This window comes from Pagrus pagrus, assembly GCF_965226575.1.
Source record: "Pagrus pagrus genome assembly, chromosome: 11".
In the NCBI taxonomy this organism is placed as follows: Eukaryota; Metazoa; Chordata; class Actinopteri; order Spariformes; family Sparidae; genus Pagrus; species Pagrus pagrus.
The window spans coordinates 16,124,302-16,151,188 of NC_140195.1; the positions used below are offsets into that span (position 1 = coordinate 16,124,302).

Consider the following 26,887-nt stretch of genomic DNA (forward strand, 5'->3'; position numbering starts at 1 on the left):
GAGAGGAATCGTCATTTCTTCCTGGAGTACATCAGAAATTGACATCAAGTATCCGTAAAGAAACGGTTCAAGAAATAAAACATTAACATGACGTAGTAAACGTGTGTTTTGAATGTTGCTTCATCAAAGAAAGACCTGCCCTGTGTTTGTAATGACACTCTTTGGTCTTGTAGCTTCATAATTCATCTTATTTATTAAACAGGAAGTTTCATCTTTCAGTCAACAGACAATATCATTGATCACTTTGTCTAAAAAGTAAATTTCTTGATTTGAATGTACATTAATATAAAGAATAGTGTCTCCTACAATGTTATGCCAAATTAAGTAGTGTAAAGAGCTCCCTTTGTGCCAATGTAAGTTTTAAAACAGCTGTTAGGAGGAATCGCATCATCTCTATTAAAAAAAAAAAAAAAAAAAGCTTCAAACATAAGCCCTCATAGGAATGGAAACGTCCTTCATCCATCACCACATCTATAGCAGGTTAACGTCATCTTGGCCCCTTAAACAGCAGTCCATCTGGAATCTTCTTCATACATATGTCACCTCCCAGATGATGGGAAGTGTCGTCAAAGCGCATAACATTCAGTTTGTTAAAGACCTACTTGGACAAGTCGTGAGCTTTAAGACGAGAAGTTAATAAAAGAGAAACCTCTAAAATCATTATTCCCCTTACCTTTTAGTTGCTGTTTGCCTGTAAAGATGGAAATCTCGACTGTTGCATATTGTTGTCAGTAGGGATGCACGATAATATCGGTCATCGGCTAATAAAGGCTTGAAAATGAAATATCGGCATCGGCCCAAAGTGAACATTTCTGCCAAGAAGATGACGCTTTCATTAAGCGAAAGTGATGCGAACTGTTGATTGAGTAGTTTTCTTATTTAGACCTATGAATGTATACATTTTGAAAAGCGTTGTACGTCTATAAGAGTAGGAGTTGGATATTCTTTGCATTTAAATAAGAAGAAAAATGTGCATATATCGGTATCACAATCAGCAATCGGCCAAAATGAGTTGGAAGTTATCGGATATGAGCAAAAGTCCAATATCGTGCATCCCTAGTTGTCAGTATTATAAGGCTAATGTTGTAGTACAAGGCGATAAAAAATACAATCTTTAACAAATGAAAGATGTAAAATAAACAAATTATGGCTGACTCATGAGAAATAACACTGTTTACACACACAAAAAAGGCACTTCTTAAGCAAAACATGAGACATTCAAGGAATTTTGGTTTGGCTAGCTCGTCCAAAAAAACACAAAACAGTAGAATCTTTCAATAGAGTCTTTCCTCCCAGATACATGCGATTGCTAACAAACAAACTGTCAATAATAAGTCTTGATTGCATGTATTGACTTGGCTTAATGTTAGGAAACAGTCCCCAAATGTCTCATTATAATATGTTATGTGGAGGAAGGCTTTGCAAGTGTCTTCAATGCAAACATCCCAGCAGCAGAGTTGGCATCTTCCCTTGGCTGCCTCCCAGTCCAAGTCCTGCAACGACTGCATAATCTGAGGAAATTAACGGTTTGGGGAATAAGATCCACACGTTGGCAGGCACTTGCTTCCAGTCCTCGATTCACCTCACCTGTCTTGTAGTCGTCCTCCGGTTGGTCTCAACGGCAACAGAGCAGGAGAAAGTCTTGTGTTTGCAGTGAGACAGGAGTGACCCATTGTGCTTCTGTAATGACGCCTGCTCACTTAAAAGTGGCTGTAAAAGGGCCTCCATAAATAAATAAATTACCCAGCTAAAACAAGGGCTCTGTCCTGTCCCTCTCTTTCAGTCTTTGTGATCTGCAGCCTCAGGGTTGAGACAGACCATCGGGACACAGGGAGGAAGGTTATAGTGGGGAGGGGAGAAGTATAAGTGACGAGTAAGTGGTTTAGGGTCTCTTCCAACCGCTCCGGATCAACGCGTCAGCTCGCAGGAAAGGCTGGTTTCGGAGATCTGTGAGTAGGCATGGAGAGAGGGGTGAGGGACAGGGGGGGACACACATGTTAGAGGACCCAGAGGTCAATCTGTAAAACTTGCTTCGACTTACTTTTGCAGTGCTAAGAGTGTTTTTAAGCCATAAATGTGGAGGACATATATTCAGTTACCACTTTATTAGGTACACCTACTAAGCTGGTGTGCTTCTATTATTTTGTCCACCTTATCATATCAATGAGCGGAGGCTAAATAACAGAAACACCTCCCGGTATGATGCAGTACAATTCAACAGCAACACAAACTTCTGAACATCCTCCAAAATTATCAACAAAAACTGAACATGATGCACTTTTATAACTAGTTTCTTCTTAGCATGCATATTAGTAGCTTATTGGCTGTTTATTAGTCATTATAAAGCACTTGTTAATTCTTTATTCTGCTTGACCATACTCTACAATTACTAAGTCAATAACTTTGCATATTTCCTTAATAACCTCCTACTTACCTACAGTACCTCCTAGTGCAAATTGATAATAAGTAAGGAAGTTGTTGTACATGAATTTTGCTGTATGAGCCAAATCTTTTTAGGCAAGTCTAGCCACTCAACAGCCATCTTGGCATCTTGACCCCGGGGCAGTTATTTCAGGCCCATATCTAAATGAATGGGCAGAGAGCCATTATTGCACTTTCAATGGTCAACAGGACATAAAAACTGCATGTACAGAATATCCAGTCGAATCTGATAAAAGCCACTTAAAAAGTTTGGTGACTGTAGTTGAATAAAGCCCCATCATTATTGCAGTGAAATAAGGGAGGTCCTCTTTGCCTTTAGAGAAGCTTTGATATAAAATATGCAAAACCCACAAAAACTTTGCGTTTTATTGAGGGTTTCTCCTTTCATTGAATGTACTGTTTACCTGTAACAACAATACTCACACAGATGTATGTGTATATTGTTCAGCCTATATTATCTTTAAAACCATATTCATCACCTGCAATTGGAATAAGAAGTGCATGTCTATTTTTTTGTGTTTTTCTTTTGTTTCTTTTTTTTAGCCTCAAAGAGAGACAATGGGTATTTCTATATACGTTCTGTATTTTGGTTTTCTGTGTACACTTTTTCCTATAACTAGCCTATAGCCATTTGCTTTTAACACTTAAAAGTCCCATATTGTAGAAAACACTGGCCGAGCTGATGCAGAGCCATAGTCAGCATAGCCTGCTCAGGCCTGTGAGTGCTGACCAATCAGAGCAATCTAAGTCTTAAAGAAACAGGCACTAAAACGTAATATTCAGACACAGGGTGAATAGAGGTACTGCAGCAATGAACAGTACGTGAAGAATAATGTGTATTTTGAACATTAAAGCATTTTAACATTATCTAGCAGACACCCAAAATAAAAATATGAACCTGAAAATGAGCATAATATGGGACCTTTAATAAATACAGTTTATTCCTGTGTAAAACATAAAAGTGTTTAGTGTCCAAACGACTCTACATTATGACTCAGAATATGTTCTTAAGTAGTGGAACCTGTGTGTTCTTGTGGTACTACTACCTTATAAAGCCAATACTGTACAAAGCATCTTGAGATCCTAACTCATGTACAACTTCCTTAGTTTTTATCGATGCACACTAATTAGGAGGTTATTGAGGGAATGCTGGCCTAGTAGTTGCAGAATACGATCAGTGGCATTGATAAGCTTTTATAATGACTAATAATCATCCAATATGCTACTACTAGTAATTGGTAATATATGTACTCTAATATACCTTAACTTCATTTATTGCAGGACTGTTGTGTCAGACTGCAATAGTCTTAACTAGGTGTACCTAATAAACTGGCAACATGTGAATCTGTAGTATATTTCACTTTTTCTCTACAATAGCTTCTGCAGTTAAACTTTGTTAACTGTGTACTAAAAGTTTACAATTAGCAGATAAACAATGCAGACTTAACACTGAAGGACACATTCCCATAACCTTGCATTTTAAATGGTAGGAGTGAAACACAAATAGTAAAATTCAAGGCTTTGGGAATGTAGTTATGGCAACACATATGAGCAGCAGTCATCATTATTACAGTTACAGTACAATGGTCAACAAGCTCTTCGGTTTGCTGAGCAATAATCGAGCTAGCTGTGCCTGAAGTAAATCAAAACCTTCAGCTCTTTACCAAAATGTGGAAACAGATTTTACTCAGATACATGTGACTGCTTGTTTTTTTTTTTTTTTAGAGCCTGTTGACCAAACAGCTGTTTAGCACACCGCGGATGACAGTTAGCAAAGACAAAACATGGCGGACGTTGTTGACAGGTGAGAGGTAAATAAACACTGGACAACATGCAACATATAATAGGAGGGGGTGAGGATGATGATGATGATGATGATGATGATGATCTTAATGATGGTCTGAAAGTATCACAGAGGGCTTCTTCTCTTGGAGGAAAATTAAACTGATGAATTCATGTTTTTACGGCTGTTGGGGCGAGCGATATTTTATTTATTCAAACTATGAATATACTGCAACTTCTTAATTCATCTTCAATAATCTTGTTTTCTGACTTTAGTGTTGTAAAGCAAATCTCAGTGTTGTGAAGCATCTCTTTTTTTTTTCTTTTTTTTTTGCATCCAAAGCACTAGCTGAAGCAGCTGACATCACTGTAGCAGCACACAGGAGCTGGAGGGCCAAGCGGGCCAGGTTTCAGCCAGGCTACCTTCCTTCCTACCTCTCTTAGGAGTGGGAAATACTGTCAATAATCTTCTTTTCAGCTGGAGGTGGGGGGTAGAATAAACAGTGGTGGTTGAGGAAAAGAAGAGTCACATGTTAGCCGGAAACCAAACACCAAACAAGTTAGTTTCATGGAACAAGGCATCGTTGATAAAAACCAGTAGATTAGCCAAACCTCTTTATGTTATTGTTGTTGAAATCAGCTCCATAAGGGGGATGCTTTAAAAGAAATAAGCCAATATAATGCACAGCCTTTTACATGTGTCATGCACTTGGTAATTTAATCATGGCTGATTGTACTTTGAGTGTGTCAACATATTTTTCCACGCACAAAATATGTTGACACGCTGTACAATTTTTTCTGTGCCAGGCAAAGAGGTTTGGCTGACTCCTATCACCAGACGCCTGATAGGAGTCTCCTGAAGTAGAACACAAACAACCAATGACGGCCCAAGTTAGTTGACAGTAGTTGTAGTTGGTGGGGTTTGGGTGGGTGACAGGGATCATGCTGCATGCACAGTGGGGTCAGGGAAGGGCGTTCGAGAGACACCTGGACAACCTTGGCATTAGGGGGGGAGGGCTAGCAGTTGGCGTCGTCACAGAGGTTGGCTTCACAGAAGAACCGTGAGCCGCGTTTAGCAGTGCGGGCTGTGAAGGGCACGCTCTTCAGTACTGGGGGAGGAGGGGGAGGGAGAGAGAACATGTCACACCTGAGACACTGCCCTTCTGGAGGGGGTGAAAAACACTGGACCACCTTCAAGTTTCTTTCAGGAGACTGTAATGAACCTGAGAACACTGGAGCTGTGTTCTTTCTGTACGTAGCACTGATCGATGGAAGCAAACCTTGTTAAACCCTCAGGAGGTTTTTAATAGGGTGAGGGGAAATAGTTTACTTCGCAATCAGTTGCATAAAAGCTGTTAACAGCTCTGATAGTAGTGGCATTATTATAAGCATTATTAACATTACTAAAAATGACATTAATGCAACATTTGTATTATTTACATTTAAGCACTGATTAATGATCACAACATAAACATCAGTTAACTTACGTCCTATCCTGAGGCTGTAGATACTGCTCTTTTTCAACCATTAAAGCCCCTGTATGTAGGATTTTATAATGTCTGACATCTAGTGTCAGACTCAAGAAAGACACTTGCATAATCCTGACACAGCTGTCAATGGAAATGTCTTATTTTCCTAAAAACGATCATCAGAATACTTATAACAACATAAATCTACAAATAGAGGCTTTCAAGACGGATCCTGTAAATAAAGATCCTATGTGTTAATCAAACGGCCTGTCTGACTGTCTGACTCAGCAGCTTAACTCTTGCACATTTGACAACTCTTTAGACAGCACGTCATGGAATAACCGGTGACTGCTGTGCTGCTATGTGCTATGCTCCAGATGTGGCGGTGTCTGCACCACGTAGCACAAGGTGCACTTCAAAGGAGCTGAGCAGTGAAGGACCACGGTCATCCTCGACCGGGGACGACCGGGGCTGCTGGCACCCACACAGGGTCTTTTTAGGGTGTTGTCTGGCCCACCTGTGATTATGTCCTCAATAGTGCCGTCCTTCCCCTCGTACACGGGCCGGTGGTCTTTGGCTTGCCGCTTGCGCAGCTCTGCGATCAGCTCCTGTTGCTGATGCCTCTTCTTCTGGGCCTGGACCTGCACCAGCAGAGAGGAGGATATTTGTACTGCTCGCTGTGCTTTTTGGCACACCACAAAGCTTTATTTAGCGCTGAGTAAACATCTGATGGGTTTCATTCAGCTCAGTAGCATGCACTCTGACTGTACCTTGGGGTCATGCTGTTTAGCCTCCTCAGCGAGCAACTTCTCTCTCATCGCCTGCTCCTGCTTCTTCCTCTGTTCGTTGTCTTCCACTGCATCCTGTTGGGTAGAGAAAAAAGGTGACCAGTCTGTGACAAGAAACTGAAGTAAAATCAAATCAAAGTCAGTACTCTTGTGTGGCCCTTTGAGGACAGAGGAAACGGGTTAAAAGTGGAACATAAACAAGGAGCACGTGTAATGAAAGTAACCACACTAAACTTTTGCCTTCCCTTTTTAACCTTTCAGTTTCTTTACAAATACACTAGTGAAAGTTTAACATCTTGGGAATCACATGTATTTGATCTCTTGCTGAGAGTTAGATTAGAAGAACGACAACACTCTTAGCTTATCTTAGCTTAAAAATAAGGTTGTAAACAGGGGTAAACAGCTTGCCTAGCTTATTCCAAAGTTAAAAAAAGTTTGCCTAGCAGGACTCTAAAGCTCCTTATTGTAATCTTGGACAGAGCTAGGCTAACTGTTCCCTGCTGTTTCAAGTCTTCATGTTAAACTAATCTAAGCTATCTAATCTACCTATCAATATGAAATGGTTAGTTTTAATCTAATTTTATTAGAAAACTAAAATTATCAAAAATATAACCTGAAGTCTATAAAATTGTGTTGTGGAGATATTGACTGAACTCAGCATGAAGTTAGCATGCTAACTTCATGCTAACTTCCCGGTCCAAAGCTCCTTTGCTAGTGGTGTAAACATCAACACTCCCCTGGTGCTCCAGTCTGCACCACTAGATGCACGGCTAAACAAGCTAACTAGCTAACGGCAGCTACAATTAGTGGTTACTCTGGTGCCATTTTTGTTTCATTGTCTTTTCTCCTTTTTTTGTGTTGGTAGGGAGTTAGGTTCAGAATGGTAACCTTCTCTTTTGAGCTAGTTTATTTAGTATTTTAGTGGCTTAGTGGTTTTATTTCCACTCAGGGATGGTGGGTTTTCTATATTGGCTCTCACTCTGGTTAAATTTAAGCTTCTATATCTGGAAATTAAAGATTTAAAAAATTTATATTCTTCACCAGGTTTTATCATACTCCCCTCTCCTCCAAATGTGAGTTGCAACAAGTGCATTTCCCAAATGTGGAATTATCCCTTTAGGTCTCACATACACACTAAGACAGAGATACAAATACGCAGAAATCCCTGTGTTGCACATTTCCTTAAGCAGATCCCATAAATCTAGACTGAGAACAATCCCAGGAAGTGTGCTGTGTGGTGGGGCAGGGCGAGGCTGTCCGGGGGTAAAGAAGAGGAGGGAAGGAGGAGGGGAGGGAAGAACCAGTCTAAACACCACAGCTGCAGCTCCAGAGTCAGACCCAGCTGGCCTTTCCTGTTATTTGGCCTCGGACTATACGCCACGTCCTGTGGCACGGAGGCGGCCAAAGCTCTGCCCTGCTCTGCACTCACTGAGACTCTCAACATCCAAGTCTGAAACAAGGGAACTTCCAGGAGAGAAAGCTGCACCCTGTGAGTGCAGAAGTGAGGAAAGATACATAAGCAGCATCTGCCTTGTGTCCTCACCTTGTAGGCTTTGATGAAGCGCACAAACACAGGGAAGAAAACTGAGGGCGGGGTCGTCTTGGCACTCTCTCCGAAGTAGTTCACCACATTGTTGAAGGCTTCCTAGAATTTAGAAGGAGTGGAAGCGATGTATGTAAACACTGTCGAGTTCAGAGTCATGATTGGTTGTGTGTTAGAGGTCAGTTGGCTGCATCTGGGACACAAGTTTGCTTCATGTGTATTTTCCCTTTGAGGTTACAAGGTTGGGAAAGTGTTGTGATACCTCTGCTGTCTTGGCGTCCTTCTGCAGCTTTTCCAGCTGTGCATCGCTGGACTGGAGGAAGCCTTTCAGGACTGAGTGGTCATGGAGGCTGCACTCTCTCCTGATCAGGTCCATGCCTTTCCCCAGCTCTCGAACGTCGAGCAGCACATTTTCCAGAGACACTTTCATACAAAGAAAAAGGTTTTATTAACCAAGCAGAGCATACTTTTATACAATTATCTACATAATGCTGTGTCTGATCTCACCTGCTGCAGCTTTATCCACAAAGTGCAGTTCATTGTGGAAGTTGGCCAGTTCGGGGTACTTCTCTTTCACAATGAGAGCTATGTAGTGGAGCAAAGTCATCTTCCTGTCTGTAGACTTTGTGTCCAGCAGCTGTGTAACAATAGGAACGAATGGTAATATCAGCAAAAGTGCCTGATGCGGATAAACTGAGCACTTGAGTAATGTTTTCAAATTCTGCTATGTAACACTCACCAGATCAAGACTTTGTAATTTGAAGCCATAAACGCAGCCTCGCTTACTGCTGTTCATGTAGTTTCCCAAAGCTAAGATGATCTACAAGTAAAACAGAAGAATAAATGAATGAATAAGCATTAACAATAACAATGCTGCGATATAAAAACAAATATCTCCTTCTTACCTCGAGCATTCTTTTCAGCTTCGGTGCAGACTTCACTGAGCCAGAAGCGGCGATGATAGCATTGAGCTGTGGCGTGAGCAAGCCGATGTTGTCAGCAAAGTTACCCACAAATGTGATGATGTTCATTCTCTGCGTGAGCCTCTCGATCTTGCTGAATAACAACATGAAGCGATCCTCCTCTGCGAGCTGGTCCAGCGGACGCCGCTCACGCTCGTACTGACGCATCACCTTCACCTCCGACTCCGTGGGGAGGAAACGCATCAGGCACTCCACGAAGTCCACAGGTAAGGCCTTGAGATCAAATCTGATCAAACACAACATATATTAGTAACTTGTTCTATCTTGTCTTTGGATCAAAAAGCATTGCAAGTCCAGAAAAAAGTGCGTACTTCTCTATTGCTTTGCAGATCTCTTCTGTGGTCTTGTTAGCCTTCCGCAGAGTGATGGCTAAGTTCTTGGAGCGGTTGGCGTCGAGAAGGGTGACTTTGTTTACCGCCTTCTGGGCTACTTTGTTCTTTGTGCAGGTAATATCCACAATCGGACCCTGAGCTCTGGTCTTAAACAGCTCCTCAAACCTCTCCAGATCCAGCTCCTGCACACAAGTGACAATTTACTGATTTGTTCTGAACTTAAATTAAAGGCCCTGAAAACATATTTTGTTAATCATCTTACGCTAAGCGATGGTGTTATGGTCGTTATGGAGTAATCAGAGAGTTTGTATCTATTCCTAATCTGTGTATTTCCCCTGCAGGTGTCAGTTCTGCTGATTTCCACACCCCATGTTGTTATTGTGGTATTTAATTTGTCACTTAATGTGGTCTAATTTGATCAAATTAAGTTTAACTGTCCTGAAGTCCTTGTTGTGGGACTTGGAAAGGGAAATGACAGTTTTGGTCATTTCACATGTCACACACACACACTTGTATTCTTGTTTTTCTCTGCGTCCTTACGTATTTCAATGCACCTATCCGTATTGAGGAACATAAGAATCAAATTGGATGGCTTGGTTGTTGCTTATGTTGCCGGCACTGTCAATCAAATCTGATCAAACCCAACCTGCACAGTCCGGATGTAGCAGTTTTCTTGAGCTTTTGAGTGTTAAAAACCGTAAATAATACATTCTTCTACCTACAGTGATGTAAACATCCACCCACAATTCTGTGCGATCTTAGAGGTGCAAATAAGCACAACAGGAGGCGCCTTTTTGATTGTGTGAAGTAGATAAGGGGTTGAGACGTATGTCTTTTTCTCGGTATGATGTGGTGTCAACATGTTCAGCTCCAGCCAAGTGCTCGAGCGATCTATAAGCAAAAGTTGAAACTTTGTGGATTTAAAGATTTGCCCTACAGACTGATTACTTGCTACAGTGCTCTGAGGCACAGGCTCATTTCAAATGCATATTTGGAGCTCACATCTTAATTGTTCATTAGATGAAGGTTCTTGCAGGTCCCTGCACTCCTACACTTTACTATGGTCATGCACACAACAGGAATATTTCAGAGCGATAACCTGAAGCGCCTTTGGCCTCCTTGTCGGCACCTCTGACAACATGGCGGACTGGTTATCGTACCCAAATACCCGAATGAGTGGATGTGTGTATGGAGGATGTTTTTGATTTTTTCAAAACTTTAACTTTGTTGCTTATTTATTCAGTATTTTTTAGCAGTTTTATCTGCTTGACTCACCTCCAGCACACGTTCATCGTCAATCTCGTTGAAGACCGTGCCGTTGATCTGATTGGGCTTCAAGGCCGTCCAGTTAAACACAGGCAGGCGGAATTTGGTCTTGATAGGCTTCTTGATTCTGATAGCTGTCGTTGAGATTAAACAAAACAAATAAACTGTTATTTTTTTGCTCAACCATTAAAGTGCATTACAGCAATATGCCATTTTGTCTCAGCTCTCACCTGAGAGGCCCAGACTCAGGATAACAGAGGGAGAGGCGTCTGGCAGCGGTGGAGCGAGAGGAGGTGGCGGTGGTGGGGCTGGTACATTCGCGCCTGTAATTTATGCACAAGAAAAAACATTAGAACAAAAAGAGTTAATTTATCCGTTTTATGTATTAGTTTTATCCATCCTACATGGTAATGTTGATCTTGTGTGTTTAATGATCCTTTGATATTCTCTCCATATTTTATCTGAATCATCATAAGCTTGATTTACTTTGTAATTGTGCTGAAAACTTGTCGTACTCTTTCTGCTACAGTCTGCTGCACACTCAAACACAGAGGAAACAAGCCTTGCATTTCCTTTTCCTGTCTGGGCTAGAAGAACACTGCTGTGACCCATCACCTGCCCTGGCACGCACGAACAAAGGAGGGGAACTGAAAATAGACTTCCTCTGAGGGTCTGTAGTCAACTTTCACATATATGTGTCACCAGACATAATCACTGTGAGTCATGGTTTATCACCTGAGGCAGAGGGGAGAGGAGGAGGAGGTGGTGGAGGTGGGGGAGGAGGTGGAGGAGCTTCACTGGCTGGTGGTAAACTGGTGTCTGGTCCTCCTGGTCCTGTTAATCCAGCTGACGGACCCAGAGACAGCTGCCCGATGTTACCCAGTGGGATCCCGAGGCCGCCGCTCCCAACACCACCCACACCCAGCGGTTCGATGGAGATGTCTCCATCGGGCTTCTTGTGCAAACGAATGGTGCCTTGCTGCTCGAGCTCCAGCAGCCGCCTCTCGATGTTGAAGTGCCTCTGGAAGGCGGCGTCCTTCTCCTTGATTACCCTCCTCAGGGTGTTGACCTGGGTGTTGGTCGACTCGTAGGTCTCCTGAACGGCCACCAGGGGGCGATAGAGAGCACAAAGCAATGACTTTACATGCCAAAGAAACATCCTGCTTCCTGCTGACCTAATTTGCTTTCACAGCAATTTAGAAACATGCATCTGAAAGTGATCTCCGCCAACACACAGCGAGGTGAAGTGAAGCCTGTCTGATGCGAGGCAGGCGGAGGAATATTACATCATAACGGCTGACAGCTTACCCGTATCACTTGCAGGTCCTTGTCTTTCTGAAGGAGCAGCTTCTCCAGATCGGCCACTTTCATCATCGTTTCATTCTCAACCTCCAGCAGCTTCTCCGTCACCTGGGATAAAAGACGGAGACAGCAGCAGAGATGAGAGGTTGTGAATCCAAGAATTGATCCATAGCACTCCCTCCCACCCCCTCCCTCTATGCACTGTGCATCATCACCAAGAAATGAGATATACCCAGCAGCAGCATGATGCAGCAGGAGCATGACACAGCTTTTAGTTTTGATTTTGAACAGATTACACATGTTGCACAGGAATTCTTGGGGAATCTTCACCCTCATCCTCCCCCATCATTCCTGACCCCTGAGAGCAGAGTTTGTTATGAAATTCCTCGAGTGATGTCAGGGGCTGCCTACGACCCCTCCATGTGAAGAAGGTCTTTTGCGAAGTGGCGTGGGATACGGAGGCAACTGCCCAGAAAGAATGAGCCAACACGAGAACAATATTAAGATTGTTTCACGCTCAGAAACTTTCCAGCGCTCTCCACCCCGTCATTATTCTGAACCACTTGTGGAAATGCAAACACTGAGTAGATTTCTAATCACCACGTAGAAACAGCCGAGTTAAGTACACGGCTGGTGAACCACAACAATCTCATAAAGTTGGCGCAGAGAGCAGTGTTGGTGGTCCAGACTGGGTGGGGCACTTACATGGGACAGGTGCTCCTCCAGTTCATCCACCTTCTCCAGGGCTGCATTCTTCGTCTCCGCGTCTTCCAGCAGACCACCCACATCAAACACGTTATCCAGGTAGGCCTGGATCTGCACCGACAGCTTGTCACTCTCCGTGTGTTTGCATTTCTGACATGAGAGAAAGTGAACAAGCATTAGTGATTAGTCTCCACCTGAGGATGTGTTTTTGGGTTTTAACCACAGTGTCGTCACTTCACCTCCAGGTAATCATCCAGCCCCAGCTTGGTGAATTCAAACTGCAGATGGACTCTGAAGTTCATGTCCTCCACCGAGTGGACCACAATGTTGATGAACTGCATGCAAGCGACCTGGACCACAGATACAGACAGATTTAAGTCCAAATATCTTTATTTTGATCATTCTACACATCCGTGACACAAAGCTTCTCTCACCATGTAGTCGATGTTTCCCTCCTCACAGCGGAAGTAGTCCATCAGTCTCTCAAAGCGATGCTTCTCCTTACACACCTGGAAGATGCAGCAATACAGAAGCTGATCTATGAATCCATGGTGATGGTTTACAAAAGTTTTTTTTTTTTAAAAACTCAAATATGATTTTACTGTGTTACTGTCTGGATATTGTATTAATAGCTCTGTTATTCAGGGATTAATACATCCATCCAAACTGTGTTTCTTATGAGGACTAAACATCTACAGTCCTCTACTGTACTGGTGTTTTTGCTGCTTTGCACATCTTGCACTACTTATTTCTGCCGGACTGTTAATAATGTTTGCTACTTATTGCTATTTTATATTTTTGTATTTTTTATTTTTTATTATTATTATTTTTTACTTTATTGTATGAGTATGAGAGCTTACATACATTTCCTTGAAATCTGAATATCCCGTCGTTCATATTTATAGCATTCTTACAATATTTTATTAGCAAAACAAACAAAACATAAATAAAAATGACTATTACTAATAAAAATCATAAAAATGATAATGAAGTCAATAAGAACTAATTTAGGAAAGTAACATCAAGTAAGTAAAGTTAGTATGGTGATGTTTACAGTACATATGCCTACAAGTTAACCCCTTCATGCATGGATTCTTAAATCACAAAGTAACATATATCTTTTATTTTGTTTGTTTTTTCGTCTTCACTTGATCACTTGATGCGGAAGCTGCATACTCAGTGTGGACAATAAAGATATTCTTCTACAATTTTAGAAGAAATTTGGGAAATAAACTTTAGAAACCAGACATAGACTTAAAAGAACGTCCAACATAAAGTAGTCTAAAACTCAAGAGAGAGCGAGAAATGACTACACTGGTTTGTGTCATGAAGAAGATCAGAGTAAAGCTGCTTTTTAAGAAGACGCCAGAAATACGTATTTAAGAACAAAAACAGTGTCTTTTTTCCCATGAAGTTTTTCCCCACAGTTTCCCTTATTTCTCATATATCCTCTATCATGTGTTGTGTCTTGAGTTGATGCAATAATCTTATAATAGTAGCTTCTCTTTGTATCTACCGCATTACATTAATTCATGCAAGAAATCATAGCACAATACAGTATTTTGTTTAGATTAAACACGTTCTGGGATCAAACATAATCCACCCTGAGAGTTTCTGCTGAATGTAAACAGAGGATAGCTTCCTCCATTTGCAACAACAACCTCTGCTTATTATCATAATTCATGGGAAGGGAAGCCAGCACAAGATAAAGACACAGGACAGATTTTTTTTAGCCAGTTTCCAACACGAAAATACACTGGAAGGGGAAAAGGGAAATACAGTGCTGTAAAAACCCATGCCCATTTCTGACTAACTAACTAGAAATAGTTGTGGGCTGAACATGTGATTACTGGTACAGCCGTGGTTGAATACCACAGGTGGCCATCTTGTGAGATTTCAAAGACCTGTCAGTTTGTATTAATGCATCATTTTATCAAATACAACTGCAGAAATTCCATCTTGTTTTGACTAGTGGGTTGATTAGCTCCTGCGTCTCTCTGGGGCTTTTCGACTGCAATATAATTGTCTTGTTCCGGTGTTTAGATGACTGTGCAGGCAGAAAGCGAGAGGCTATGCAAACCTTTGTGGTCTACTGGCTCCCATCAGGGAGTTGATCCTTATCATTGTTCAAGGTTGGCTCACATCTGGTGTCTTAATGAGACTAATGACCTCAGACAGGCCACCGTCGAGCTTTGCTTACACCCTCGGTATACATGAAAACTCCCAGAGCTTCTCAACTCTCATCTCTTTACAGAACCCTTCATGCCCTCATGCACACCGATGATGTGGGGAATGTTGGCAATTAATTAATGTCAGATTTTTTTATTCTTTTATTTTTTGGGTAGCAATGGTTCTAATCATTAAAAATGTTGCTTTGGGCACCTCTTTGAAGTTGTCAAACGCTGAGAGGATGATCTCGTGACCTCCTCGGACAAGACAGACGGCGGCCAGCAGCTCAAGGACCAAGGCTTTTGTCCTGGAGGTACAGGAGACACTTGTTAGAACATCACACCTGGATTAAGTTCAACTGAAAACACTACAAAGCACAATATCTAAACTGTAATGTATGTACTTAAAGCTGATGCACATACAGGAGTTGAAATCTTTAATCCAAAATCTGACACAAGGGCAGATCTTTATAGCTTTATAAGTGTTCACCCTCCCAGCCTTCATTATGAAGTGATCAGCCCTAGTGGTTTACCACTAATCTTCCTTTAGTAAACATTCCTCTAACTGCCTGTATGTACGCCTCTGATCCCCGACTTCAGAGAGAAGCTGAGCCCCATGGAGAATGAGAGGCATATCATGTGAACTGGCTGCAGGGTTTCCCCTATTGTTTGACCCAGCCCTGCGTCTATTGAGACGGGGGGCCCTCGGTTCTTACCGTGAGTTCTTATTGTTCAAGCTGAGAGCAATTTCATTGACTGCGTGTGCGTGAGACATGACCATATTGAAGCCGTACTGCATGAAACAGACAGAGAGAGAACAGGATGTGGTCAGACAGAAGAACCTCAGCATATATTGAGAGCTGTGCACAGGAAACACACAATCCTTACGTATGTAACAGGTATCTGTGTCAGATTGTGTGTGTGAGTCTCTACTGGAGTGTCACTGTTTGGTACCTGATAGTTCATGATTGCTCTCAAGCACATGATGCAGACATGCACATCATCTTTCTGGCTCACGAGGCGGGAGTTCTTGATGGTTTTGCTGCTGGAAACCGTGCCATAGCTGCAACAGATGGCAGAAGTTAATATCTGGTGGAGATACGTATCAGGCTTTAAATGTTCTTGTTTCACTTATTTCTGAAGTATATCTGGTATTCGTCATATGACTCTTGTTTAAAGTGTGTGACATACAGAGACGCAGAGAGAGAAAATTACAGAGAGCGAGGTCTGACAGAAAAAACTCAGATGGCTTTTGAGGTTACAGATGCATTGTGGGAGATGCCTGGTTTCCTTGCTGCTGTCAACAGACCGAGCTCGAAGTGCACGGACTGCTGTTATGTAACTGTAATGCACAGTCATCTTGTGCATATAATATTACTTTTCTTGTGCAGTTTATGAAAAGCTTATGCTGTGTCTTGTGATCCAGCATTTCTGAATCATATAAAACATTTAAGTAAATCACGAGAATGTTTCATAAACATTTAAAAGTTCCTCGTAGTCACTTTAAGTATGACTTTTGGATACTTTCTACAACACTGCTAATACTTAATATCAAATAAATGTGGTGGAGTAAAAAGCACAACATTTGTCCCCGCAATGTAGTAGAGTGAAAGTATACAGTAACAGAAAGTGGAGATACTCAAGTAAAGTACCTCAAAATTGTACAGTACTTGAGTAAATGTACTTAGTTACATTCCATAAAATAAGGTTTTATTGTATTTTGTCAAAACTTAAGTGACAATGACAACAAAGACTTGAATCTTGAATAAAGCCTGAAAGTGTTTCTTCTCTTTGCTCTAATGATATTTATTTACTCCTGTCAGCCTTGACGCTTGTGTCTCTTCATCTCCTGTCTGTGTGTGGCTCAGTGACGAAGAAGAGAATCACAACTGTCCAACATATGCTGCTGCAGCTCACAGCTGGCTCTCATCTGAAGACAGTGCAGTCGCACATCTGGACAGATGAAGGAGGACCATTAACAAAGAGAGACGCACAGCGCAAAAGGTCAAAGACTTTAGTTTCTATCTCTGATACAACGCCTCGAGGTCAAGAGAGAGGTCAGCAGACCCCTGACACATCAGCCATTCAGGCATTATCCTGAAACAAAACAGCACCAAGACAACTAGCTTGCATGCTAATACATGTTCATAGCATTCAAGGTTAGCAGAGCGAGGCAATAACAGGGGTAGGGAATAGCAGGGGGAGCTAGCTTAGCCATACGTACCGGAGGACAGACTGGCGGGCAGAGCGCACCAGCGTGTTGCAGAAGGGTTGAGTCGTATGGTGCAGATCCTCAATGGACCTGCTCCAAGATTTAGCCTTGTCCAAGAAGCCATCCTCCCCATTCTCCAGCCCCTCAAAATCCAACCTGGGCCACAGACAGACAGACAGACAGACAAGCCAACACAGAGGCACAGGGGGGTGTAGATGAGAGGCACGGGGGAGGTTAGGTCAGCGAGGCAGCTTGGTAGAGAGCCAGGGGTTATCACAAGAACTGTCATCAAGCTGCATGATAAAGCTCAGCACAGAGACCCTGTCCCATTCAGGCGAGGTATAGCTCAGCACCACACCATTTAGCATCCGTCCAGAAACACATCCAGTTTGCCAAGTATGCAACAAGGCATACAAACACATCCAAAGAATGCAAGAATGCAATTTGCACACTTTTAGATGCACAAGCACTTTATTCCAGGCTCTACAGGATACGGCATGTTAACTCAGCAGCCAGATCCACTGCCCAACCCAGTTCCTTAGGAGAGGTTTTGGCTACAGTCATGAGGGATGTGTGTGATGAAGTGCGCAAAGGTACTCACATGACAGCACACTGGGCAAAGGAGAGGTACTCCACCAAGACGTCAAGACCTCTGTTCTCATCATTGAGGAACTCCCTGACCCACCTGTGACGCATGAGAACAGAGACGGGTCAGTAGGGCGCCAAATCAAGAACACACCCTTATCCTTTAGGACTGCATTTTAACCATTAATGGAGAAAAAGAAAGAGAAACAGTTCAGTTGTGCCATCCTCCCTGTGGCTAATTATAAGATTTATTTGACTTATTAGGTGTAATGACTCCTGAATTAATGGATAGAAAAGGAAGATATTTACTGTATTAAATTAATTATTTTAAAAAACGCTGTGGTTTGGAACCTGTCTCTTTAAGGCCCCCCTCCTGAACACCCAGTCTGCTCTGATTGGTTAGCTTGCACATGCCCAAGTTAGCACTGCTAACAACAACAGAGCAGCTGTGCTAAATTGATTCTTACGTGCCAAACTAGCTGCTAGGCATAAATTATGCAATTGTGTGACATGGTGAGGTAGTGTGAGTGATGGGCTACTGACGAGGCGTTTCAGGTGCAGGGTTTTCTGTGGGAGAGAGGAGCTTCTGTTGGTGCGGGCTTTGACCTTTTTAACTTTCAAGATCTTTAACACGCACAAAAAAAAACTATAAAACACTGAAGTAAAGGAAAAAAAAAAAAAAAAAAGCATTATATGTCTCCTTTAAAGCTTGTTGTATGCAGCTTGTGTTTCTCCCCTGTCCGACTTACTGTCGTAGCAATGTCACCATGTTCCAGTATCTCAGAAATGGCTTTGCTGCTGTATAATGTGATTGTAACTGATAGCCAAAATTAGAAAAATAAAACAGAAGTTGTAATAAACCAGATTTATCCTTTAAAGCAGCTCTGCAGGGGGTCTCCCCTCCCCTGACTGAAAGAACTTGGCAGGAGCGCCACGGAAAGTAAACCAGAGCGAGGCCTCAGATTTCCTCCATATTTAACTCCAGTTTTTTGGAGGGAGAAACAACTCCAAACAAAGGAATTCCCACTGCGATGAGAGAAAGAATGTGGAGGGCATATGGCTGAAGGAGCTGGGCTCAGGTCGAACCCCTGACAGTCAACAGTATTTAGTCTGCCTCCCCCACAGACCCCCTTCCTCACCTCCCTGCTTCTTCAGGGAACTTCAGGGGGGACAGGATTGGGGTAAAAGGTTCTTAAAATAGTCCTGAAGTGCTGCTTGTGATGACAGACTGCTAGTCAGCCAATGGCGAGTCGACAGGAAAGCAATCAAGGGCCTTGGAGAAGCGGAGGGAGGGAGACGAGGGAAAGGGAAGAGAGGTGAGGAGAAGAACAGAGGACAGCAAACAAAGCGGTAAGAAGTTAAGATTTGGTTGCAGGAGGACGGAAGGGGAGGTGGGGGTGGACAAGGAGGCGGGCTTGATCATCAGTTTCCTGTCTACCTACTCCCCCCCTCCCTCTCCTTTCTCCTTCCTTGCCTCTGACCCCTCACTCCTTCCTCTCTCTCTCCAAACCAGTTGCTATTTCAGATTTTCTTGGCAATCTCAGGAATAACACATCAGAAAGGGCCCAAGATTCAGACACACACAATAAACCTGCATCTGTTACACTTAATCCCACCCACAAAAGTCTTCTGAAAATAGCCTCCCCTTTTTTTTTCTTTGCCAGTGAGTCTTTCTGGGAAACGCATTGAAACAGACCTTTATTGATGAAGCCTAATGGAATATGAGTTATTCTTGGAGGTCAATGAATGCTATGGAAAATCAAAAGCCATTTTATTAGTCGCTGCTTTTGGTTTGGTCGCTGCAGCACATTTTTTAGGTGGAAGTATCTGTGTGACATCGGATCACGTCTGCAACACTGAAGATAAACATTCGTATACACAGCTGGTGCATAGAGCATTGTACAGGACTGAGTGCCTATTGTCTTTTATGAAATAATACAAAGAGATTGTTTGCGTTAAAATGTGAGAAATGTGTAAACATAAAAGTATCCTTGTGTGTATTTTTCGGCTTTTCACTGGGTTCAGGATCGGTCAGCCAGGCTTCCTGTCCCTCTGGCGTACACAACAAAGCTTCCTGCTCAACGCTATGGGGGAGTGGACGCGGCTGCACAATGGCTACCATCTGGGCATTATGAGGACCAGCTCTATGAAGTGGAGCTGCAGAGCTTGGCAAGTTAGAACAATGGGGGAAATCTGGGCACCAGAGAGAGCTCTGGGTTGCTGCAGCAGCAAGAGCACAGAGGGGGAAACAATAATGTGGCTTCCTTAGGCTTCGTGCACCGATAAATAGATCTGTGTTGATTACCCGATGTGGTTTGTCCTCAGTGAGATCTCCAGCTCCCTCAAGACTTTTGTAGATTCCTGCACCCGCCTGCGAAACTTCTGTAACAGAGTTTTGCAATAAATGTATCATTGTGTAAGCATTATTTAATAAGCAGTGAGAGTTAACACACCCAAACATAAACCTTTAAAAGAGTACTCCGCTGAAGTATACGTCAATGTGGACAGATTAGTGAAAACATCTTCCTCCACACATTATCCTGTCTTGGTGCCTACATTACCAACAATGCAACTCGGTCTGCAATAGTTCATTCTGACGCTGTCCCCAAATGGGGTCGTGTTTACAAGAAGAATCTCAGCTACAGCATGTGGTTGTGGTCGAACACACAGTGAATCAAAAGATCGGCGTCCTATTAAGAACTGGTGTGGTTTCAGCATGACAACGAGCGAGAAAAGCGACTGTTCTTTTAAAAACAACAAGTAGACTTAGTAGGTTAGTGTAGACGCTGCTATAGCACCTGTTATATCAAAACTGGAGAGTTTATTTCATTGAAAGAAGATCAAAAGAACAGAGGGCCTTTCTTGACAGAAAAGATGTTTTCAGCCTTCTCTCTGGCTTTGGTATAAGTTTGATTTAGCAACTGGTTCTGCTAGTGGTAGCACTCTCCAAATGTTGATCTGATTGGTTCAAGTTGGCTCATGATAGATGGTAATAGACAGATGAGTCGTCGAATCACCTGCCAAGTACTTTTTGAAAGTGCCTGCCCTTTTTTTTTAAGAGTTTCTAGCGTCATCTTTCCAGATGTTTTTGTGTGACAAATCATTTGGCGCTTCATGTTAGAAATGTTCAGACAGTTCTGAGTTCAAGAGTGGTGAACAACGATCTAATCGGAGAAAATCTGGATACAGTGTTGGAGTCAGAACCCCGTTCATTCCTATGAAAGTTGCTCAGTTGCACATGGAGCCAAAAAAGTTTGACTTCCTGGGTCTGAAATTACCTGGTTCTTCTGCATAGCTTCTGTATTGTGCTTGTTATTGTACCGAATGGCTTAAAATTTGATAGTGAAGTCATTTTGCAGGGGTTGTGACGATCATAAAAATGACAGCCGCTTCTTTCACAATGTAAGCTTACGGGAAAAAGTTTAACTGGGCCAGTGTGCCTCACATGACGTTGTAATGTTATTGGCCTAGAAGCCCGGCGCTGTTCTGGGGGCTGACGTTTTTAGAAATAGCGGCCATAGAGGCCATTGAAGTTCAGTTTGGTGGATGGAAAGTTAATATGTTGTGATTTTAGTCATATAGAGTTTTTCTCTGCAGTTTTATAATATGTCTGAGGGAAATGTTAATATTCCCCAAACAGCTTAAGCTTTTTCACGCCTTTGCATTTCCTGCATTACCTGCTTGCTAGCTTGCTAAACTGTTCGCCTTGAGGTTTTTTAGAAGCTGTTGCCTGGCACCAGTGTTGTCATGACTTAATTAGTCTGAGGCCAAGCATGTTGTGTACACAACCTCCAACGTTGTAACCACAAGCGCTTGAGTTTCATTTGAATATGCAGCAGTACTCCAGTAAACTGACTTTGATGTGTAAAACGGTGGAGTTCCCCTTTAAGTGGACACTTTATGTGAAAGGTCATCTTTACTTCCCACCTTTCGCGTGACTCCAGGGTCTAAGTAGCCTCGTAGCTTCTGGATGTAGGTGTGAGGCGGATTCTTCACCTGAAACCTCTCCTGAAGACACACAACAGAGAAAGCATTGTTATAATGTGTGTTTGATGAAGTCACCGTGTTGGTGCCAAATGAGTTATGCGATGATGGCAGGTGTGTGTACAATGAGAGCGATGAATTATGAATGAGAGTTAATGAATGCACCTGGTCGCAAATCAGGTCCCACTTCTTCTCATTGTCGTACTGTCTGAGGAGCCGGGCTTTGTCTGGAGGCAGGTTCATAGAGTTCTGAAAATATAAAAGTAAGCATTAGTTTCATTTATACCCATGTTTCCTTTAGTCTGCTCATTTGACTATTTATAGCAGCTGTGACTGAGGATGTGTCAGTGACTGGTGCTTCACAGGGGCCTCTGGCGCCAACGGCAGAGCTCAGCTGAAATTTTGGGGACTTACACCATGACCTCACTTCCTGTGTTGACTCTCAGCATCCTGTCGCAGGAGATGATCCGTATCTCCTCTGCACTCTAACTCTCACTCACGTTCAGGCCTTAAACACAACAAGCCACCATCACAGTGTGGGCCTATTACTGGACTTGTCATCTAATCCACCCATAAAAACACTTGAACGCCACACGACACAGCCTGAGGCAGCCAGTTAACTGTGGCTCAAATTAAACCCTAAATACTCTAATTTGTGTTTGGAGACCGACCTCACTTGAGCGTTTTATGTCCTCGTGACGACTGTGAAAAAAAAATAAAACAAACTGACAAGTTTTTGACTAACAGCTTCCATGACTGAGCCAAGAGCTTGTAAACAGGGGTCGACACGGAAATCTTAAAAATGAGGAAGCGCAACAATATGAGGGCGCTTGCCAGCAGCCCCTGAAACTGATCGCCTCAGCGTTTCTCTTTGAAGAGACATTAGGGATTGTTTGCACTGGGAACCCTCATTTACACCCGCATCAACAGAGCCCCGTAAGCCCGGCCACAAACGGCCTGTCAGCTTGACTTCTAACCTGCAGCTATAACTCAGCCTGCCGTCTAAAACGCAACACCCTGTTAACCCATCCCAGGCCAGATGTGATGTTCACACACACACTGGCATTTTGCTACCGCTGGAGATGGAAAATAACAAGGGTGGAATATCACATGTTGAGTATTTTAAAATTAGTTTTCCACAACGGGACCACATTGCTCACTCTATCAGCACATCATGAATCATGCTGTCTGCAGAGGACTGAGGTCAGAGGTAAGGAAACATTTTATGGAGCTGACTAATAATTTTGCATTAAATAACAGATTCTTGTACTCCAAATACCAAAGCATACTCAAGAACACGTGCAGCAACAGTCTACAGATACCACAGATATGCCTGACAAAGCTATAATAGGCTCTAACTGCACATATGGGGCCTTTGACATAACCTGCTTTATGAATCCCACGCAGGAGAGAGGAAAGAGGCAACATGCATACCAGATGTCCAGAATTACAGCAGGAATGTGTCCTGTTTATAGTAGTAGTTTATAGCAGTAAATTTTCTCTCTTGTCTGACTCGCTCCTCTTCCGTGTCTCCTGGGAGAAATTTCACCGACAACAGTGTTTAGTCAAGTCTCAGAAGGAGGTGAAGAGGAGTTCCTCCCATCTGTGTCTGTGATAGTGGATGATGAACAAGGTTCAAATAAGCAGATGGAATTAATTTGAGATTAAGTCCTTCAATTAGCATTGGTCATTAGTAGAGTAAGTAATAAACCCCAGTTAGTGATGTTAACTTATTGGTTTAAGGTATATTGAATTCTTATTACTTAAATGAATGCATTTGAATCATTAGGATTTACATTAGAAGTAGAAGAATTAGCAAGTAAAATATCTGCTGGTTCCAGCTTCTCAAATGAAAATATGATTATTTCCATCGTTTCATCACTGTAAACTGAATATCTTTAATTTTTTGACTGCTGGTCAGACAAATTAAGACATTTAAAGGCTTCACTTTGGGCTCTGGGAAACTGTGACTGGCACTTTTATTATTTTCTGACGTTTCATAGACAAAACAACTAACTAATTAGTCAAGAAAATAATCAGCAGATTAACAGATAATAATCTCTAATTGCAGCCCTTATTTACTACATCATACTAAAAAGTTGGACTGCAAGATTTATTCTTAGTTGTATCCATAATGGAGCATTACATGAGAGTTACTAATTGCAGTACATGGATCTCTTTAATACTCTCCAGATAATGCTCCATAGGCTAGAAACTTGATGCAAACACCTGGAGGGTAAATGAACAGCTATCTACTCCAGGATCTGTCCAGGTCCAAAGCCTGGTTTCCTTGTCTTCCCGGCCAGTCATGCATATAAAGTAGAACTGTGGGGAAAACCGGCAAAGAGAGACGTCTCCTGTTGTGGTAATGTAATTCTGACTTGCTGGAAAACATGCAGACCAGACACACAGAACTTCATCCATTTAGTGAAGACAAAAGAGCAACATAAAGCCAAAACCTGCCCACTGTTATCTGGGTTCAGGAATAAAAACATGAATCAGAAGTGAAAAAAGTGTAAAACTCAATGCCACCATGAGCTTTGATATCCAATACTGTTTGCTCATTGTCCGTTGGAGCCTCAGGTAATGTAAACAAATACAGGTGGGACTGTGTGCAGATGTGTGGCGCTCCATATGGGTATAAACTGTATTTCCTTAAATGTCAGAGGGGGGTAGAGAAGAGGTTTCTCCTGCGACAAGGCAAAAAGCAGAGGGGATGTTTCCTTTCTGACTAGATTTGGGTAATTTGAGCCAACTAACCCAATTTAGCTAATTTCATTTCACTTTCTCCCACAGCGATACAATCTCACGCTTCCTGTGTTTATAAGAAGCCAGAAAGAAGCTGTTTTACGGGAGAGAGGCAGCAGTGGCTTCACAGGGCCATTTTAGGGGTAAAATACTACAGAAACGCCAAAAATGTGTGGTGCTTGTTATGTCGCCACGCTGCCCACGCACTCTCTCCTCCAGCGAGGCCTTTCGTGTTTGACCTGAGACTGGCTCGACAAAGGATTCAATGTGGAGCTTTGTTTTGATTTGATGCCGTGCCATTCCCATCCTTTGACATTTGAGCCATTTTTTTTCTCCTCGCAGAAGATCGCTAACAATAGGTTAGTGGGCAGGGTCAGCGTATGCCCCCTGGTGCTGCTGTGTAAGAGCAAAATCCGGCTAAAACACAACACCAGTACACTGCACAACCAGACGAACTGGTTCTTTTATCAACATTATCTCTCCAATCATTAGGCCCTCATTGTGAGCCAGAACAGTGGCAGGGTTTGCAAACAGAGCCACTGGATACTGGATGAAATACTTCACTATATTGAACTCTAATATAGTTAAACTTGTAACAAGACAACAAATACTATTAATCTTTTTTGCTTTTTATGTAGAGGTTTTTTGCACGTAAATCTCAGTTACAGAAAACAAGTAAATGCAGTGACAGAAGCTATAATAGATGAAACGAGATGGGAGAGGATTAGTGGGTCGTTGGTTGACCAAAAAATGCACCAACATTAATTCAGAAACAATGGTTAATGGTTTGAAAAATACCAAACATTCTCTTGCTTTAGCCTCTTGAATGTGAGGCTCTCTTTTTGCTTTTCTCTGTTTTATATAAACTGGACACACTTGGCTTTTGGTCAAAGGAAAAGCAGGAGCAGGAATAATCTGATTGGTTACATGTCACAAGTAATAGCCTGTCAACACTGAGTAATCTGAATCTGCAAAGTAACTAGTAACTCAAGCTACTGAATAATAGTTGTGGAGTAAAATGTACAATATTTGCCTCCAAAATGTAGTGGAGAGGAAGTATTCGGTATCAGAAAATGGAAATACTCAAGTAAAGGTTGTTGGTTGTTCTAAATTATGACAATGAGATTTCTATTATTTACTGTGAATGTGTATCAGTTCCAAATATCAGCTTTCAGTCCCCTTGATAACTAGTAATTGGTGTCGGTATTGGCTCTAAAACCATATCAATCGATCCCCGGTGAAAAAAGTGTAAGATTGCAGCTGTGGGAAAAAAAACAACTATAAAAGAGACAAGAGACAAAACAACAAATGGGACAAACTTTTGACTTCAGCGCGGGAGTTACACTGGCCAGCAGAGAGGGCATAAACTCTAAAACAGAGAGACATTTGAGCCACTGACAAAGGAAGACGGAGGTTTTAAAGACCCAACAGTTAAAGTAGTTGAGGGGGTCAGGTTGCAGGTTAAGGAGGCATGGAGAGTCCAAGAGGGCCATCAGGGACTCAGCCGAGCGCTCAAGTCACGCACAGACCCCCACAACTGAGGGGGGGATGCTGCAGAGACGTTAGAGTCAACAGGACAACTCCATCTGCCCTAAAGTGGACAGCCTCCTAATCCGAGCTGATTTACAATAAGCCTTGAGGTGAGCTAGGACTTGCTACTCCAGAAAACTGCTCCCACAGAGACAAATGGAAAAGGGTGATGGGATGTTTCCTCCCCCTGATCTTTCTCACAGCTTCACACGTTCAGTGAGGATAAGATATAACGCCACCACACACCAAACTGAAACACTCTTTATGTAAATGTATTGTGCTTTGCTGTATCCAATGCAAATCTCACTTTCGGACTGAAACACTTGCTAAGCACACGCATTCGCGATTCTCTCTTTTGTGCTCTCTCGGTGGGTTGGAACAGCAGAGTTTGTGCTTTTTTAATCTATTTTGATAAGTGTACACAGGCCAGACTTAGTTGTCATCAGCTCAGAGGGAAATGAGTGGGTGGCTAAAGAGCTCACTGTGCCGGACAGAGCCTGTGGCAGACACTGAGGCCCAGACAGCCCTCTTTACCCCTAACAAGTGTGAGTGTCTGCTCATCAGGGTGGGGTCCAGGAACCTGCGATACGACTAAACTGTAAGATGCCCGGGAAACGTAATCAAGGGTCAAAGTCTCACAGAACAATGAGCTTAGAAGACACATTCAACACAAGGCAGAGTGATGTTTTTGTTCACGTAAAGGTTATTTCCTATTCAACGGTAATTCAATGTGCTTCACCGATGAGTGTTAAACCACCAGTACAAGATAAATAGATGAGCTCAATACCAATATTTGAAAAGAAGAGGACAAAAAGAAGAAGAAAGAAAGTCATTAATGTGGAACTATTCCTTTAAAGCCATAAATAATAAAGCCTGAGTAAATTGCTAACTCATCAATTGATTTGTAGACAAGTGACATCATTTTAAAATGAATACCTTTTAGCTGCCAGTTTAGAGACTTTGAGGCTAATGTAATTATTTTGTTTGTGTAACTCCTTAAACAGCTGATGCCAAAAAAGAAAGGCTCACTAACTCTTCTGAAATAAGC

At 42.4% G+C, this 26,887-nt stretch overlaps 1 protein-coding gene across 6 annotated transcripts in view; it reads right to left on the reverse strand.

The window, feature by feature from the left end:
• Nucleotides 1-174: 174 nt before the first annotated feature.
• The window catches only part of fmnl3 (formin-like 3), a 37,160-nt gene continuing 10,447 nt past the window's right edge, over nucleotides 175-26,887 (reverse strand). The window contains exons 2-26 of one of the 6 annotated variants that reach the window (XM_084365690.1): nucleotides 21,727-21,810; nucleotides 21,505-21,585; nucleotides 19,883-19,959; nucleotides 17,594-17,677; nucleotides 17,005-17,148; nucleotides 15,735-15,843; nucleotides 15,497-15,573; nucleotides 14,995-15,088; nucleotides 13,047-13,121; nucleotides 12,852-12,962; nucleotides 12,613-12,762; nucleotides 11,914-12,015; nucleotides 11,341-11,701; nucleotides 10,836-10,928; nucleotides 10,615-10,739; nucleotides 9,319-9,521; nucleotides 8,930-9,233; nucleotides 8,764-8,844; nucleotides 8,532-8,661; nucleotides 8,287-8,447; nucleotides 8,025-8,126; nucleotides 6,464-6,556; nucleotides 6,211-6,334; nucleotides 4,660-4,702; nucleotides 175-1,947 (exon numbers count right to left, since the gene is read on the reverse strand). In XM_084365690.1, the coding sequence (XP_084221816.1) occupies nucleotides 4,665-4,702; nucleotides 6,211-6,334; nucleotides 6,464-6,556; nucleotides 8,025-8,126; nucleotides 8,287-8,447; nucleotides 8,532-8,661; nucleotides 8,764-8,844; nucleotides 8,930-9,233; nucleotides 9,319-9,521; nucleotides 10,615-10,739; nucleotides 10,836-10,928; nucleotides 11,341-11,701; nucleotides 11,914-12,015; nucleotides 12,613-12,762; nucleotides 12,852-12,962; nucleotides 13,047-13,121; nucleotides 14,995-15,088; nucleotides 15,497-15,573; nucleotides 15,735-15,843; nucleotides 17,005-17,148; nucleotides 17,594-17,677; nucleotides 19,883-19,959; nucleotides 21,505-21,585; nucleotides 21,727-21,810 (3,003 nt within the window). In that variant the 3' untranslated portion in view covers nucleotides 175-1,947; nucleotides 4,660-4,664. Of the gene's footprint in view, nucleotides 1,948-4,659; nucleotides 4,703-5,211; nucleotides 5,334-6,210; nucleotides 6,335-6,463; nucleotides 6,557-8,024; nucleotides 8,127-8,286; nucleotides 8,448-8,531; nucleotides 8,662-8,763; nucleotides 8,845-8,929; nucleotides 9,234-9,318; nucleotides 9,522-10,614; nucleotides 10,740-10,835; nucleotides 10,929-11,340; nucleotides 11,702-11,913; nucleotides 12,016-12,612; nucleotides 12,763-12,851; nucleotides 12,963-13,046; nucleotides 13,122-14,994; nucleotides 15,089-15,496; nucleotides 15,574-15,734; nucleotides 15,844-17,004; nucleotides 17,149-17,593; nucleotides 17,678-19,882; nucleotides 19,960-21,504; nucleotides 21,586-21,726; nucleotides 21,811-26,887 lie in introns of all 6 variants that reach the window. The other 5 variants (XM_084365687.1, XM_084365688.1, XM_084365691.1 and 2 more) reach the window with 5 other exon arrangements.